The 15,534-nt window shown below is 41.0% G+C and overlaps 1 protein-coding gene across 2 annotated transcripts; it reads left to right on the plus strand.

Moving 5' to 3' along the window:
• Positions 1 to 254: 254 nt before the first annotated feature.
• On the plus strand, positions 255 to 12,064 carry ufl1 (UFM1-specific ligase 1). Of its 2 annotated transcripts, XM_083790415.1 has the most exons (19): positions 255 to 417; positions 2,349 to 2,494; positions 2,892 to 2,920; positions 3,130 to 3,227; positions 3,737 to 3,851; positions 4,493 to 4,629; positions 4,738 to 4,796; positions 5,026 to 5,172; positions 5,402 to 5,577; positions 6,453 to 6,632; positions 7,038 to 7,164; positions 7,542 to 7,667; positions 8,289 to 8,409; positions 8,655 to 8,821; positions 9,473 to 9,603; positions 9,943 to 10,023; positions 10,321 to 10,406; positions 10,709 to 10,889; positions 11,758 to 12,064. In XM_083790415.1, the coding sequence occupies exons 1-19, from the start codon at positions 341 to 343 to the stop codon at positions 11,977 to 11,979; spliced, it is 2,406 nt and encodes an 801-aa protein (XP_083646541.1). In that variant the 5' UTR covers positions 255 to 340; the 3' UTR covers positions 11,980 to 12,064. The 2 variants fall into 2 exon arrangements, with proteins under 2 accessions (XP_083646541.1, XP_083646542.1); XM_083790416.1 differs by lacking the exon at positions 2,892 to 2,920 and having other exon boundaries at positions 2,349 to 2,525; positions 3,132 to 3,227.
• The last annotated feature ends 3,470 nt before the right edge of the window (positions 12,065 to 15,534 follow it).

The following is a 15,534-nucleotide window of genomic DNA, read 5'->3' on the forward strand; positions in this document are numbered from 1 at the left end:
AACTCACCAAAAAGGGTAAAAGGGGTGAGTTATCTTGTAACCGTTTCTACATACTCTAGTCTGAGGGTTTCTAGAGCCCGCCTACTGAATACAGTTTCCGTATCCGCTGTAGAACCAAACCGGATCTGCGAGTTTGCAACCTGTGAAACGAATTGATGCCATAACTGAACCTCACGCCTTTCCGTACTACGTCACTGAATGTTGACGTGTGTTAGCCTTAGCCACAGTCTGGCCACAGTGCGGTTGGGTCTCGTTAGAAAATCACGAGTTTCATTCATACGAATGTCGTTTGAATCATTATCAAACACCGTTTTAAACAACTGATAAGCGTCCAATAATCATGGCAGATGCGTGGGAAGAGATCCGACGCCTTGCTGCAGACTTCCAGAGAGCACAGTTCACTGACACTGTGCAGAGGTAATGCAAAAACAACCACATACACACATTATGTGTGTGGGCTAACGCTAACGTGTTCAGGATTAACTGAGTCAGACACGAATAAAACTATAAAAGCAAGCAATAATATAAATCCGAAACAATATGTTCGCTTGTAAATCAGCGAGCGACACCGCCATGCCCAGAGCCTGGCCATGCTATACTGCCATACGACCCCAGAGTACTGTAGTACAGTGTGTACTACATCCTTCCACACTTCAGTCTGACATATGCCATTTCGTTGCTGTCGGACGTGTTGCCGCAAGAAACGCTGCTATTTTTATATGTCTGGCAGTTGCGATTGCAATACCAACTCTTGACCGCACATTCAATCAAACAAAATATGTTAAACTCAACTCACCAACATTGCAGCTGCAGAGAAAGCTTGGATTATCCTCTTTGTATCTGCCAATTTTGTTTCATAAAAATCCACCGTTACTTTCTGCAGTGTTAATTTTTTGTTAATTTAATCTAACTGACTAACACTGACTCTGTACAGTACAGGAGGTGATAATTTTTCTAAATGTTCTTGTTTGGGTTGTAACTTAAACTTAGAGTATAATATATACTCTAAGCCGGTTTAGAAGTGCTCTGTTGGAGGCAAGCACGAGCAGCCATATTGGACGAAAACTTATAGCCTCTTCCTTCCTTCCCAGGTGTTACCAATGATTACTAATGAAGGCTCTAGCTGTTCTGGTCGAACAAATAGTGCTGATATAGTTGGCTTATGTGGAAACACTCTGCTACACCATACCTCCTTTATAACTCTATGCACCATATCATAGTCATAGTCTGGTAGCCAGACTAGTAACTTTTGTTCAAAGTGGGAAATTTGGTATATATATATTTTTTATTGGCCTAAAATATTGTCTATGTTACACATACATTCATGAATCCACCTGCTGACCTACTGTCATTATTGAGCAATTTCTTTTATAGGGGGTTATATACATGTGGCCATTAACAACCTATAAGGCAATTTTTTCTAAATGTCATTAAGTAGCATGCATGTGACATGTCAAACTAGGGTTTTTCGTGATTCTGAATTCATTCCAAGCATTAGTTTTGCACAAAAAACACCCCTTGGGGTAAAAACGGCTATAGCCACTTGACGTTCGGAAATGCGCACCGGGAGCGCACTCGCCTATTAGTTTGCATTGCACAGTGCGCTCGAGTGCGCTATTTCCGAACGCGCCCCAAATGTGCCCAAATGTGCCGATCTCGGGCGCGTTCGGCTATGCGCACCGGGAATGTGGTCAGTTTGTTGAGTGTGGTGGGCGGTGACGTCACAGAGTGCGTTCAGTGTGCCTTATTTACGAACGACCAGTTACAACACACCATTCACACTGAGCAACCCTACCCTCAGGGTAGGGTTGCTCAGTGCGTGCACTCGGCACACCCGGTGCGCAGCGCACTGGATTTTCGAACGGCAACGCACTGAGTGCACTGAATAAACGAACGACAAGAGAGCACACCAGTGCGTTCAGGGCGCATTTCCGAACGCACCCTACATCACATTTGTGATGACGGTTATGGCCGTTTTTAATAGTAAAAAAAACGTATATACCAAATCCCCCCCCCCCCCCCCCCAAAAAAAAAGAAATGCACCAAATAGTACACTATTTGATTCCATTTGTACACTCAAAGTTATAGGGTCCTTTAAAATAAAAAAGTTTGAGAACCACACAAATTTTGAAATAGAGAATCTACAAGTCATAATGCATCGCGACACGTTTGCGAGTGGCTATTTTCACTACTTCTAGTAGGCCATTTATGAAAAAACATAAAAAGTTGAAATATGGAGATACGAGGTTTCTATTCCAACAGCAATGATTATGTTCACTCGCGTCTATTCAGCTATTGCAGTGTCAGTATTAGTAATAACACTTTATGCATTTGAACAATTCCAACAGGTTGTCTGAGAGGAACTGCATTGAAATCATTGCAAAGTTGGTCCAGGACAAGAAACTGGATGTGGTACACACACTTGATGGGAAAGAGTACATCACCCCAGCCCAGATCAACAGGGATATCAGAGATGAGCTGTACATCCATGGAGGTCAGTTCAACCTGTATATCAGTACCATAATGTTCCTGCCATCTGTAGCCTTGGATCAAGACAGTCTGAAGACTCACCTCTTCAGAATACGGAGCTCGTTACTGTAGCAATTACCCTAGCCTTGACGACCTTACAGGCTTATGCAAAGGCTAAAATGTAATTTTGATGGCATGTTATGTAGACAGATGCCAGGTCAGACTCGTTATTGACTATGCCCTAGGGCCAGTCGTCACAGTCAAATAATAGCCAATCTACAAGCTCACAACCCGTTGCGATGCGCTCATCAGCTATTCTTTCTGTGAATACAGGTGTACCTTTGTCCATTGGTGTGCCTGGGACATGAAAGCATTTTTGAAAACCTAGAGAAAAAGAATAATAAGACTTTCTGTTTTCGCAGGGCGTGTCAACATCGTCGATCTCCAGCAGGTGCGTTCAAGAAGACTATTTTCTTAGACTAGTTAACATGCTGTATTGCTGTTGAAGGCCTTTTTGCAAATCAAAATCTGAGAGCAGCAGTTTTCACATTATGCAATCACATGCTAAAAACAGATGTATACCGTACTATTCTTACACTGTAATGTCTTGACTAAAAGTAAAACCTCCCATAAACCATGTCATCATCCTTCCCTCTACAGAGTATCAACGTGGATTTGGTCCATGTTGAAAATAGAGCAAACGACATAGCAAAATCTGAAAGAGGTGTCCGCCTTGTGTTGGGCCAACTCATAGATAAGTAAGTATAAGGTGGTTCATGTTTGCTCTCATTATGAACACATAATGCATGTTAGAAATGTATATTGGTTCAAATCGAACCAAAGCTGTGAACACTAAGATGTTATGCACGTTTTAAATTTGGGAATCTTATTGCTTTTGCAATTCATTCATTAGAGCTTCTCACATGTGATTATTATAATTTGATTATTTTTTAACTAGGTAGATATTTGTATATGAAGGACTAAACAGGGACAGGGTGACGCAAAGAAACCCCACACACAATGCAATGGTTTCATGATATTATAACATGATACATAGTTTTCTGTATTGTCAAATAAATACAATAAATGTGTCATGATGCTCTTTATAAATCGGTGATGGACAGCATGGTTAACAACATGACATCATTGACCATTCTGTAATAACTAAATAAATACCAGATTAGACTATAATCATAAATGTTGCACTGCATACTGCATAGCCTTGTAACTTTTACTGAAAGTATTCATCTTATGTTGTTCACTGTAGTACTTACCTGGACAGCTTAGCAGAGGAGGTGAATGACAAACTACAAGGGGCCGGTTTTATAAATATGTCCGATCTCTGTAAAAGCTATGACCTTCCAGGGGATTTTCTGACAGAGGTGAGTCACTCTTAACTCACACAATAGAAATAAATAATCTTGGAATATATCTCATGGAATAAAATGAACCTGACAATATTGGTACAAGTATTTAGTATAAGTAATTTTGCCGACATTTTATAATTACGTTTCAATGGGAATCTTAAAAAGTAATTCTTTGATTGAAGGCTGCAGCTTTAATCTGTGCTTTCTGGGGAAGCTTTCAGAATACCCGTTGAACATATAAAAGCATATGTATGCAAAAATAAGTGTTACAACTTTTGTGCATCAGTAGGCCTAATAAATCAGGTAATAAGAATGCACCGTTGTTTTTGCATCTACACCCAGAATCACAGTTAGTTGGTCGACTCTATGGTAAACCCTACTGGAAATGTGTATTGTAATTTTGGTATTCTAATGATTGATTTGAGCTATTGGATATTGGACAAAATGTAAATATCGTGCATCGCTATTTTGAAAGTAAGCTTTGGTTAAATATTCACCCAGATCTTATGTTAAATCATAGTACGGTTTGATACTCCACTGATACCCCTTGGCTTCCTAAAAAGACTCACTACTTTAACTGAATGTGTCTTTTCATGCCGAAATCATCTTGAGAAATGAGAACATGTGTAATGGTATGTTTTTACTTTATATGGTAGGAGTTGTCAAGACGTATGGGCCCAGGGAAGCTGATCCAGGGGGAAATGGACCAGTACAACAGGGGTGTCATATTTACACAAGCGTTTGTAGCGCGACACAAGGCACGCATCAGTGGGCTTTTCAGTGCAATCACTCGGTATGCCCCCAAACATCTCCTAATCATAATTAGAGCATTATTTACTTTGTTTTCTTTTATGTTCTAAACTCAATCCCCTGCTGCTGCTTTTGTTCTTGTATTCTCAAGGCCAACACCTGTCAGCACCATGATTGGAACGTTTGGATTTCAGGAACATCTTCTATATTGTAAGCAGTTCTATCATTCTGTTGACTTAATTATTGATTCAGTCGCAACGTAGCATATGATACACAGTAGTTTATTCATAGCCTGCTGTGGGTACGGTTGGGATCCTTTGTATGCAATTGTATAGCAGAGCTGCATACCATACCAGCTCCGACAGTGTGATAAAGCTGGTCCGTTTCCGCATCCCAACCCTGGCTGTGTGTAATAACGCTGCTTCTGTGCTTTTGCCAGCTGTCTTGGAGGAGCTGGTGAACACTGGACGTCTTAAAGGTGCAGTGGTTGGAGGCCGCCAGGACAAGGCTGTGTACATTCCTGACATTTACTCCAAAACACAGAATGCATGGGTGGACTCCTTCCTTAAGCAGAACGGATATCTGGGTACTTCATTTATTTAATATGCTTTCAATATTACATGTATGGGCATTGGATTTTTTATTGGATTTTGTTTACTTAATGACAATACACAATAAAATCATCAATGTTAATTATGCCTGTGAGTGACGGTATACATTTTGAAAATAGCATATCTACAAGCTCAGCGTGTTGCATGGCAATGTGGTGTGATCTATTGGAAATCCACCTAACTCTTCTTGGTGATTCCATGCAGAGTTTGACGCATTGGTCCGGTTGGGGATCCCTGACCCAGCAGGCTACATTAAGAAGCGCTACAAATCCAGCAAGCTGTTGTTCCTGCGAGCCGCCTGTGTGGGCCAGGCCTTGGTAGACCAGGTGGAGGCCTCGGTGGAGGAAGCAGTCAACTCAGCCACGTGGGCTGATATCCAGGTGCTTATATACCGCTCTTCTACTCTTAAATGAACGTTTTACACAAATTGCTTTTAACGGTATGGCACTGCAAGGGGCTAGCCATCTATAAGAGGGTCGGTGAGCCTGTGTGCCTGTGTACGTGTGCAGAGCTTAAACCCTACACCTACACTACAGTATATACATTGTTGACTGGGGATCCCTCAGGGTTGTCCATGGTTGTACATGGTCATCTCCTTTTTTGCCCTCTACTCCATTTTCTACAAGCTGACATTTTGTGAGCTCTACTATTTTCACAGAATATTTGTCTATTTATGACATGTCCACAACGGGGATGCTAGTGTTTGTGTCGTTAACATTAAAACAATACATAAATAATATGAAGAAGGTTACAAATCAGACATAGTCTTCATTCTGAATAGACATTCTTTACATTCTCAGACACTAACTCAGTGGTTCTCAACCAGTGGTCCTTGGCGAACCAAATTGACCCTTATAGATCTTTAACTCTTGAGAGCCTAAAATGAAACCAAATGGATCCATGCTGGTCCATTTGGTTTCATTTGGTTAAATAGTTGTTGATTGAAATTCTTTAATAGGAATAACCCCTTGAGATGTACTGTAGCATCTCGTTTCGAGGGGGTCCAATTGATAAGCATCTGCATTACTTAATTTACAAGACATCTACACAATTGGAGAATGTAGAAGAATTGTTATTTTGACTAATGTTTGCCTGTGCATGGAATTATGGACAAAATCGTATCCAAAGAAAAAATATATATGTCTGAGAGACTAAATCTCATCAAATGGTGGTCTGTGGCTCAAATGACCTTGGTATGAAAAAGGTTGCACTGCACTAACTCATTTGGTGCTGCTTTTCTCTCTCCCCGACTTAGCCAATTTTGCCGAGCTGTCTGTCAGTGGAGGATGGCGTGATGCTGATCAACCAGGCCATGAGGAACACCAGTGTGCAGTCCTCTGCCAGGGTGCTGGCAGACACGGTGGTCGTCAGCGAGAAGTTCATCAACAACTGCCTTTCTCTGTTTGATGAGGCCATGCAGCTTAAAGCGCAAATGGTACGGCTTTCCTTTTCAATATGGATTACAGGTGACATTTAACAACTTAAACTTAAAATCATTTGTTGACCGGGGATCCCCAGACATATGTACTAATCTACCAGCTCGCACCAGCATTGTGAGCCTGTAGATTGACTATTTTAGGCGAATGTCTGGCAATCACTTCAATTACTAGACCTGCTACATTAAAAGTAGCTAAAGAAGCGCTAGACAACATTCAACCACTAGATGTCGCACTTTACAACACCTCTGTTACATACAGTACACTATACAGACAGGCCTACAATCATGTTGTGTGCAATATTGTAGGTGGCTGCCTTGCAAGAATATATTTAGCTTTATTTACCTAATGATTATCCACTGAAATAGCCATGTCGGTAATGATTTAGCGCTGTGCTGTTTCAGGAAGTCAAGAATAACCCAGTGTTTCTGGTAACTGAAGAAGATCTGAAGCGAACATCCATGATGACAGAAGTCACTGGTCCTTCTAGAAAGGAAAAGAAAGAGGCAGAGCGCAGGAAGAAGACAACAGGTTAGCTAAAAACCTTTTTAGGGCAGAAGTACAGAAACGCACGCATATTCTCAGTCACATGGCATAGTATTAGATTTATTACTATTTAAACCCAATATACTTTGTCGTATGACGCATAGTTAAAGTTGCTATATTTCCAAAATGGGCAATGCCAGTTTCAAAGTGGTTATGTGTGAATATTAGAACATTTTTCTTAAACATTAAACAACCAAATAGACACTATAGATACGTTAGTTACCTATGTATTGTACACAGTACTGCTGTGTAATTTCTTTACAGTATGTAGATCAGAACGATGTTACTTGCATCCAAGATGAACCATCATTGTGTTGATAGTTTCCATCCTTCATGCACTACGTTGTCTTCCTGGTTCCCAGAGGGTAGTGGCAGTGTGAAAGCTGGCGGGGGAGGCAACGCCAGAGAGTTCCGGATACGCAAAACCAAGAAGAAGGGAGGGAGGAGGGATGAAGACAGCGACGAAGAAACCGGACCTGCCCAACAAAGTATGGTTGCTTATTATGGCCACAGTGTACTTAAACCAGTACATTGTGGACATGGAGGTCCTAGTTATTTGTACTTGGCCCTCTTCTAAATCTCTTCAGTGAATAATAGACAATTTACAAGCTCACAGCACATTGCAATGTGCGTTATTTTCGCTGAACGTTTGGCTATTATTATGACATGCCCACAATGGGGTTGCTATAATGGGGCTTAAATTCACTGTATGCACTACTAAACAAGTTTAATTTTTTTATTTTTTTTGACAAGATTTCGATTCATATCAAATATGCATCATGTCACACATCTGTTTTGACATCCTGTGCCGAATTTAACACAGAATTTAACACTGATCTGCTGCTGATGGGGAATACTCTGTTTTTGCGTTTATGTGTATACGACTATACGGAGATCATCAAGTTCATGTGGAAAGTTCTTGTTTAATTCTCTCTGTTTAGAAAAGTATCCGTATGCGTATAGTCGAGGCCTAAACCCTCTGATTTAACAAGAGCTTAATTGCTGGTTGGTTAAAGATCCCTCTCTGGGTTATTTAACTGTTTTGTGTAAGTCTGAAGGTAAATGTAGCTCCCTTGAGACCAATTAGTTTAGCCTTACTCTTTCCCTAGATCGTGGTAAACAGACTGAAGTCCTTTTTATGACCTTGGAGGAAATAGTGGGCATCTTAGAAGAGCGACTGAGTGACTCCCCTGAAGAAATTCTTTCTGAGCTGGCGGAACATTTAGTAAGGTAATATAGATTGCTGGAATAAATAAAATACATATACATAATACTATTTGACTCCACCTCTCCTTCACTTTCTTTCTTTCTTTCTTTCTTAAAAAACTTTAAACAACCTTTATGATTAAGTATTTAAATTCTTTATTTTACCACCCGACAGTAGTCCTTATATTTACGAAAAGTACAATAGAAAGATGGCAAGACATTTGTTTCCCAAACCACCTTCTAACATGGAAGCATGTCTTCCACCACAGGCCTTTAACCAAAGCTTACCAGGAGGTGGTGCGGTCAGTGTTCATGTCCTCCACCAGCTCTCCATCAGGAGCCAACAAGAAGAAAAGCATGAAAGACCTCCAGGAGGAGATCACCAGCCTCTACAACAACATCCGCCTCTTTGAAAAAGGCACCAAGTTCTTCTCAGGTGCAGTAAGCATTAGCATCTGCCTGCCACTGGTGTGGACACATAGGTCACCGCTGTTGAACACCGGTTCACCACTGAGCTATTATGAATGTAGCTATAATGCATTTACAACACATGCAAACAGTTTTTTGGCACATGTGGCGCATGTGCCCCTTAGATAGCACTTTTTGTAGACTTGTAGGCATTTTATACAGACTTATAGCATGTGATGTAGACAGCACTAGAATTGCATTGTATGTAGTCATAGCACTTTATAGTATAGTATAGTATAGTTTCATTAGAGAGATTACGTTCTTAGCTTACGCATGTTTCATGAAAGCTACTACTATGTGATGTATTGCCATGCTTTTTTGTTCTTGCTTAATGTAAGTCGCTCTGGATTAAGAGCGTCTGCTAAATGGCTAAATTGTAAATTGCACATTGTGAGCTTGTAGGCTATTTTCAAATAACTTATAGGGCTCAACTGGTTCATGTTTGTAATACTAATGCAAAGTAAGTAGTAACTAGTGTCAAGTAATTGTAGTGGTTCTGAGATGTTGTGGAATAGAAGTATTGAAAAATGGAAATACTCAACTAAAGTACAAGCACCTCTAAATTGTACCTAAAGTATTAGTAACCACTGATTTAACCTGATCCACTTTGATCTGGCAGATGAAACCCAGGTCCTTATCGCCAAGCACGTTCTGAAAACCGTGTGCACCGATGTCACCAACATCCTGGTCAACTTCCTGGCTGCTGAGCTGATGATGTCAGTGGAGAGTTCCAGCTCCATCACCAGTGAGGTCAGTTTGTCCCCCAGAGGCCCATACATGAATTAAGACCTTCTAAATCAGCTGTTCTTCTCACACTTTCAAGATTTTTCTAAATAATATTCAAAAATAGAAGATGTACAAGCTTGCAGAGCGACACAAAGTGACGCGCTGTGAGCTTGTAGATCTGCTATAGTTTTTAAAGCAAAAGCAAAAATGTATTAATGGGTTTAATAACCCTGTCATCCCTATTTTGGGCTGCTCGGAGCGGAATGCGGTCCTCGCTCTAGAGTTTGCACTCCTCCCGTTCACGCTCGGCTCACATGCTCTGATTGTAAGTCTCATTGAATTCCCCATCTGTCGTCCTTTAAGGCTAGAGTGAAGATATTGGGAAAGCTACCAGACGAAACCAAAGGACCTCTTATGAAGCTGCACAACTGCCTGAATGGAAAAGTAAGTTGATTTCTGTCATCAGATGGTCTATTTCTTTCACTTTTTTTTTTTTTTTTTTTTTTTTAAAGATATTTTTTTGCGGCTTACGCCTTTTATTGATTTTTGAAGGGACAGACAGTAGGCTGACAGGAAACGGGAGAGAGATGGGGGAATGACATGCAGTAAAGGCCGTGTCGGGTCCGGGAGTCGAACCCGCGGCACACTGCGACTGGATTACCAGTCCGGTGCCCAGACCGTTACGCTACGGCCTGGGCCACTTTTTTTTTTTTTAATGTATTTATTTATTTACCTTCACAGATTATTGAAGACTTTTTAACCAACGTTGAAACTTCAGCTGATGTGTGTGGCTTCATGCTGAAGAAGGGAGACAAGAAAAGGGACAGGTAATATATAATTATGTTATGTACTATATAAGCTACTGTTCAGCATAAATACAAGATGCTGTTCTAACAGACAATGTTGTCATCAATACATGCCTGTTCACATTGCCATACAGTATATCATACATAATCATTGGCTATTGGTTATTCCATTAATGGCCCCAGCAAATCACTGTTTGTAGTAACATAGAGATGCTTGGTTCTACAATTTAAAACTTTAAACGGTGCTCTCTTTATAAAAAACGTTTTTTAAAGAGGGGCCCTTCACAGATTTTGACAACAATGTTCATGTGTACCGTCTTCAGACAGGCCTTGTTTGTGCACCGCCAAGCGCTGACGGAGCAGTTAAAAGAGACAGAAGACCCGGCCCTGGCTCTCCACCTGACCAGCGTTCTGCTCCTCCAGGCCAGCACCAACTGCATGCTCCATGCACCAGGACGCTGTGTGCCTCAAGTCATCGGCACACTCACCGGACGCATACCACCGGTACTACTGCCATGAACCTAATCACTCTGAATACATAAATGGATTAGTAGCTAAGATGGGTTACAACATGGTTTGACAACAACAGTTCTCTCTCTCTCTCTCTCATTCAGAGTTATGGTAGTTAGATGTTTGAGAACCGCCAGTATAGCAATTGTATAGCAGAATAAACCGTTTCCACATCCCAACCCTAGCTGTGTGTAATCAGGTGGGTTTAACTTTGAATTGAAACGCGGTTCTTCTCAGCAGAACCACGTGACCACAAGAAAGCATTCAACAACCACCAGTCAACATAGTAGAAAGTGGGGGGATGTCAAAAGAGGAATCGGCTGACGGCAAGAGCCTATACCCTGCAATGATGTTAGACACGCATTATCTCAACATCATTAGAGTGACTAGAGTCGTACAAAAAATGTATACATCATGGTTTGAAAGTATGCACCAAATGGTGTACACTGTACAGTATGTGTATGATATAATGCGAACTGGAAATGTATGAACTGGACATCTATAGATTTAAAAACCTCACATAATGCTGTATGGTGCTTGAATAAATCATGGATTGGAGAGATATATCAATATCATATGAGATATATTGCCGGCGAAAACAGGCAAAACATTGTACAAGCTCACAATGCATTGCAAGGTTGTTTTATGTTCGTCACAATATAATATAATATCGATACCAAGGTAAAAACAATATTGTGCTATTTGATTTTGTCTATAGCCCTGCCCCATTTGATTGTAATGTAAACATAACTGACCAGTTATCAGAAAAGGCAAGATATCGCCACCATGTGGCGGGTGGAATGATTGCGTTTCCAAGGTTGTCGAGTTCCAGCACTGAAACGTGTGTCTCCGTGTGTTTCAGGAACAGCACCAGCTGCTGTCTCGCTATCAGAGCCTGGTGGTGAAACAGCTGGTGGCCCTGGGCCAGGGCGGCGGGAAGAAGCAGGAGATGGTAGAGGATGAGGACGACAGTGCCGAGAAGGACGAGGAGGCCCAGGTGATCCGCAGCGAGCTCAAGTCCCTGACGCCTGAACTGAAGGACCTTGTTCTGTTGCCGAGGAAGACGTCAGTGAACGAAGACTGACATCACGTCACAATGGGCAACGGAACGTGATTGTTGATTTATAAATGGATGTTGGGTTTGATCCCCATGAGCGATTGTGTTCTAATAAATAAAGTAAAGTACCTGGACAAGTTTAAATATGGTCATTATCATTATCAGTTATTAGTTATATCATTATTCAGTGAGGAAGGATGAATCCCACATTGCATGGTGAGGCATTATTAGAATCACACTTTTAGCTCATAGACAAAGCAAATTCAACGGATTCTGACAACATATAGGTAAGATCATAAAAGCACATTATAAACATTGACTACTGCTTCTGCCAATTCGATACAATAGATGGAGAATAGTAATTGGTTGTTCCTGCATCAGAATCAGATGTAAAGGTACCTTGACCAAGCTCAGAAATATGACACTGAGTTAGAAGTCCTTGTGACAGTACTTAGTTGACCAGATCGTTAGATTGGGACTACCCTTGTTGCATTTCATTCCATGTCTCTGCCTTTCGCTTCCAGTGTTTAAACTAAAATAAATAGATTGTGAATATTTCTGATTTTTATCATAGCCAGGTAGCTATATAAGAGCATACCTATTTACACGCACCTCGACAGTGGGCCAATAAAGTACCGGTAAGCATTATTTTGGTAAAGGTTTACTTTATTGAAAAAAGGTAGCTATATAACCCAAGATTATAGCAGCCATCACTTCAAGAAAACCCTCTCACATGGCCATCTTTTTCTGTTATTTAACATCGTCCCTGCAATGTCTCCTGAAACGTAATGAAACAAATATATAATTTAATTTCAGATATATAATTTATTTAATTTCAAACCTTAATTTATTCTCAAAAAGACAGTAGTTTTCCCTCCTTTCCAATATTGTCGAGACCTACTGAGTGTGCATGCAAAGTCTTATATCTATTATCTACCCTTGCCCTTTTACAGTCTGCCCTTGCCTTACACCATGTTAACCAGCCCTAGAAGAATCCTGATAATTGATTGATAATCAATTCCAGGTGTCATTGAATAATTCTATAACATAGCCTTCATCTCCGTTTTCCCCCTCACAGTAGGTTTACTGTGTGGGGGGGACGGGACGGAGATGGTTTATTTGCACACTAAAGGCCCATTCATACTAATTTTAGGTGATAAGGTGACCCTGAAAACGACATGACGTCACGCCGTGGTGGAAAACGACTCACCCACCGCTCACAGAAACACATCTCTCTTGGTTTTTACTGACCCCCAAAACTGGAGTATAAATGGGCCTCAAGACAGTGGAGTGCTTTACAGTTTATAAAAGGTTATTGGCTTCATCTGTATTTATCCTTCTGTTCAGCTTTCAACAAGTGTCTTCCCCTCTGAATAGGCCACACCAAAGTGGTTTGCAACGTTTGGGACTGATCAGCCAGCCATATCTGATAAGGGGTGGATAAGGTGGTAGGTATGACTTGCCAACCTGCACGCATTTTGTGTACAGGGGATGCAGGGTGAAATCAGCCCTCCAACGGCTTCTGCCAGTAACTAACGCAAGTACTGTAACGTGTGTTACAGTAACACATGTCTCATGTTTAGAATTGGGAGTCAGACTACTGGGAAACTGAGGAGGGTGGAGCTTTCTGGGTGTTGAGGGTGAAATACCAGTGTCAGATAATTGTACAAACTGCCTCATGTACAGAAAACTATTCAATACACAAAATAGGGATGAAAAGTTAAACCTAGGGCTAGGACGATATTATCTGTTCATCTATAATGCAGGCAACATGAAATATATGCATTTCAAGTTTATTCGAAAACTTACTGATCAGTAGATTTTATTTAGGTAACCTCAGTCTGTGACAGGCTGTACAATCAGCAATAGCCATGTGTACTGAGTCAAAGTGAATAAGTACTGTACCAGAATGAAGAAAAACTAACTGAACTAACATGGTGGAAATTAATTTCTTAAAAATATAACATTAAAGACATGACACCAAAACAGAACACAGGAAACGGCAAAAATACAAGTACCGGTACTCCCACATCCCCCAATAAAGTAGAGGCCAATAATGTATTCCATTCATTTATTTTAATAAGAACCCAACAGATCTCTAAAACAGACAGAAAAGAGTGAGAAAATACAACTTCTCGATGAAGATCCACAAAAGGAAGATTATTAAGATTCTAAAGTGGTGGCAATGTTAGCCTAGTGTGCAGCTTTTCTTTCTTTGGACATAGGACATTACCTCTGCCAAACACTTGGCAAGAGGTCATGTAACTCCATTGATTGGTTATGGTTACACTGTATGCATTAGGAAAGAAGACCTTAGCCATTGTAAAGTGCTAGATATGACTATATACTCAGTATCATAACAGGTAGTTATGCTTGCATGTACAAATTTTGATGATTGCATAGGTTTTACCAAACCAGCTCAGTACCAGCACACCATCAAGGGGTTACAATCTCCCTCCCGTATGCCGTCATTCTTTCCAAGATTGAAATAAGGCGACAGTGGCATAGGCATACCGGTGGACGTTATAGTAACAACATGCTTCATATTAGCTGCATCATAGAAACACACTTGGTTGGATGAGCAGTTAAGGTAAATTCCAATCTTTTGGCTGCCAGTAAACGTAAGGTTTCTTCCAACTTTGCCATGGTAGATGCTATACTTTTTCCCATCACACCTCAGGAAATGGTTGCGTACCCCTAGTTCCCAAAAGGCCCTATCTCCTACCTCTATTTCCCAATAATGTTGACCGTCACTGAATTCACTGGCACTGAATGTTTCCGTGTTTGTATGGGTAGGCGCCACATATTTGAGGCGATGATGACAAACCCCATAATGATCTGTCGTGGTCTTATTTTGCGGTTGTTGAACAGCCCAAAACAAACTGCGTTCATCAGGAGAAATCATTATAGCTGAATTATCACTTTTGATGGTGATCCTCTCTGGTAGGGGATTGACCACCTCTAGCAACTCTTTCCAGACAAAGAACTGCAGGTGACTCTCATAGGGCCCCAGAGAGATAGATGAAGAGTTCACTTTAAACTTCATCGCTCTGGAATTGAATAGGCTTTCTGGCATTGTGGTGCTGGTACCTTCAGTCCAGCTCTGTAAGAACTTCTCTGGGTCAGTCATTTCCAAACATGACCTTGCCTTGGCTTCTGTTGCTTTAGACTCTGACAAGGCAGTCTCCATAGCGTTCAAATTAGCACTCATCTTCTCTACAGCCTCTCTCTCTATATCCTTAAGTTCTTTCTTTATTTCTTCCTTTCGCTTAGTCATAAACTGGTACATCTTTTCAAATTGGGCGTCGATTTGAGTAATCAGGTGACTAGACTTCTCTTTGGTTGTTGTTATTTCTTCTCTCTGTGCCTGGGCTTGCCTCTCAATAGCCAGGACATCGGCACAGAGTTTATCCACACCCTTTTCCAGCTCCCGCCTCAAAGAAACAGCAGCCTCTTTGATTGGTTTAAACTTGTGTCCCTCATGCTTCTCCGCATCTCTGCAAATGACACATGCCAACTGCTGGTCCGTCTCACAGAACAACTTGAGCTTTTCTTCATGTTCAGGGCACAAACACTCCTGTG

Source organism: Protomyctophum parallelum (genome assembly GCF_964188405.1).
Source record: "Protomyctophum parallelum genome assembly, chromosome: 19".
NCBI classification, from domain to species: domain Eukaryota; kingdom Metazoa; phylum Chordata; class Actinopteri; order Myctophiformes; family Myctophidae; genus Protomyctophum; species Protomyctophum parallelum.

Coding starts and splice junctions, on each gene's coding strand:
- ufl1 (XM_083790416.1), top strand. CDS start 341: ATGGCAGATGCGTGGGAAGAGATCCGACGCCTTGCTGCAGACTTCCAG. Junction 6,633..7,037: donor TGCAGCTTAAAGCGCAAATG/GTACGGCTTTCC, acceptor GTGCTGTTTCAG/GAAGTCAAGAATAACCCAGT. Junction 10,407..10,708: donor GGAGACAAGAAAAGGGACAG/GTAATATATAAT, acceptor TACCGTCTTCAG/ACAGGCCTTGTTTGTGCACC.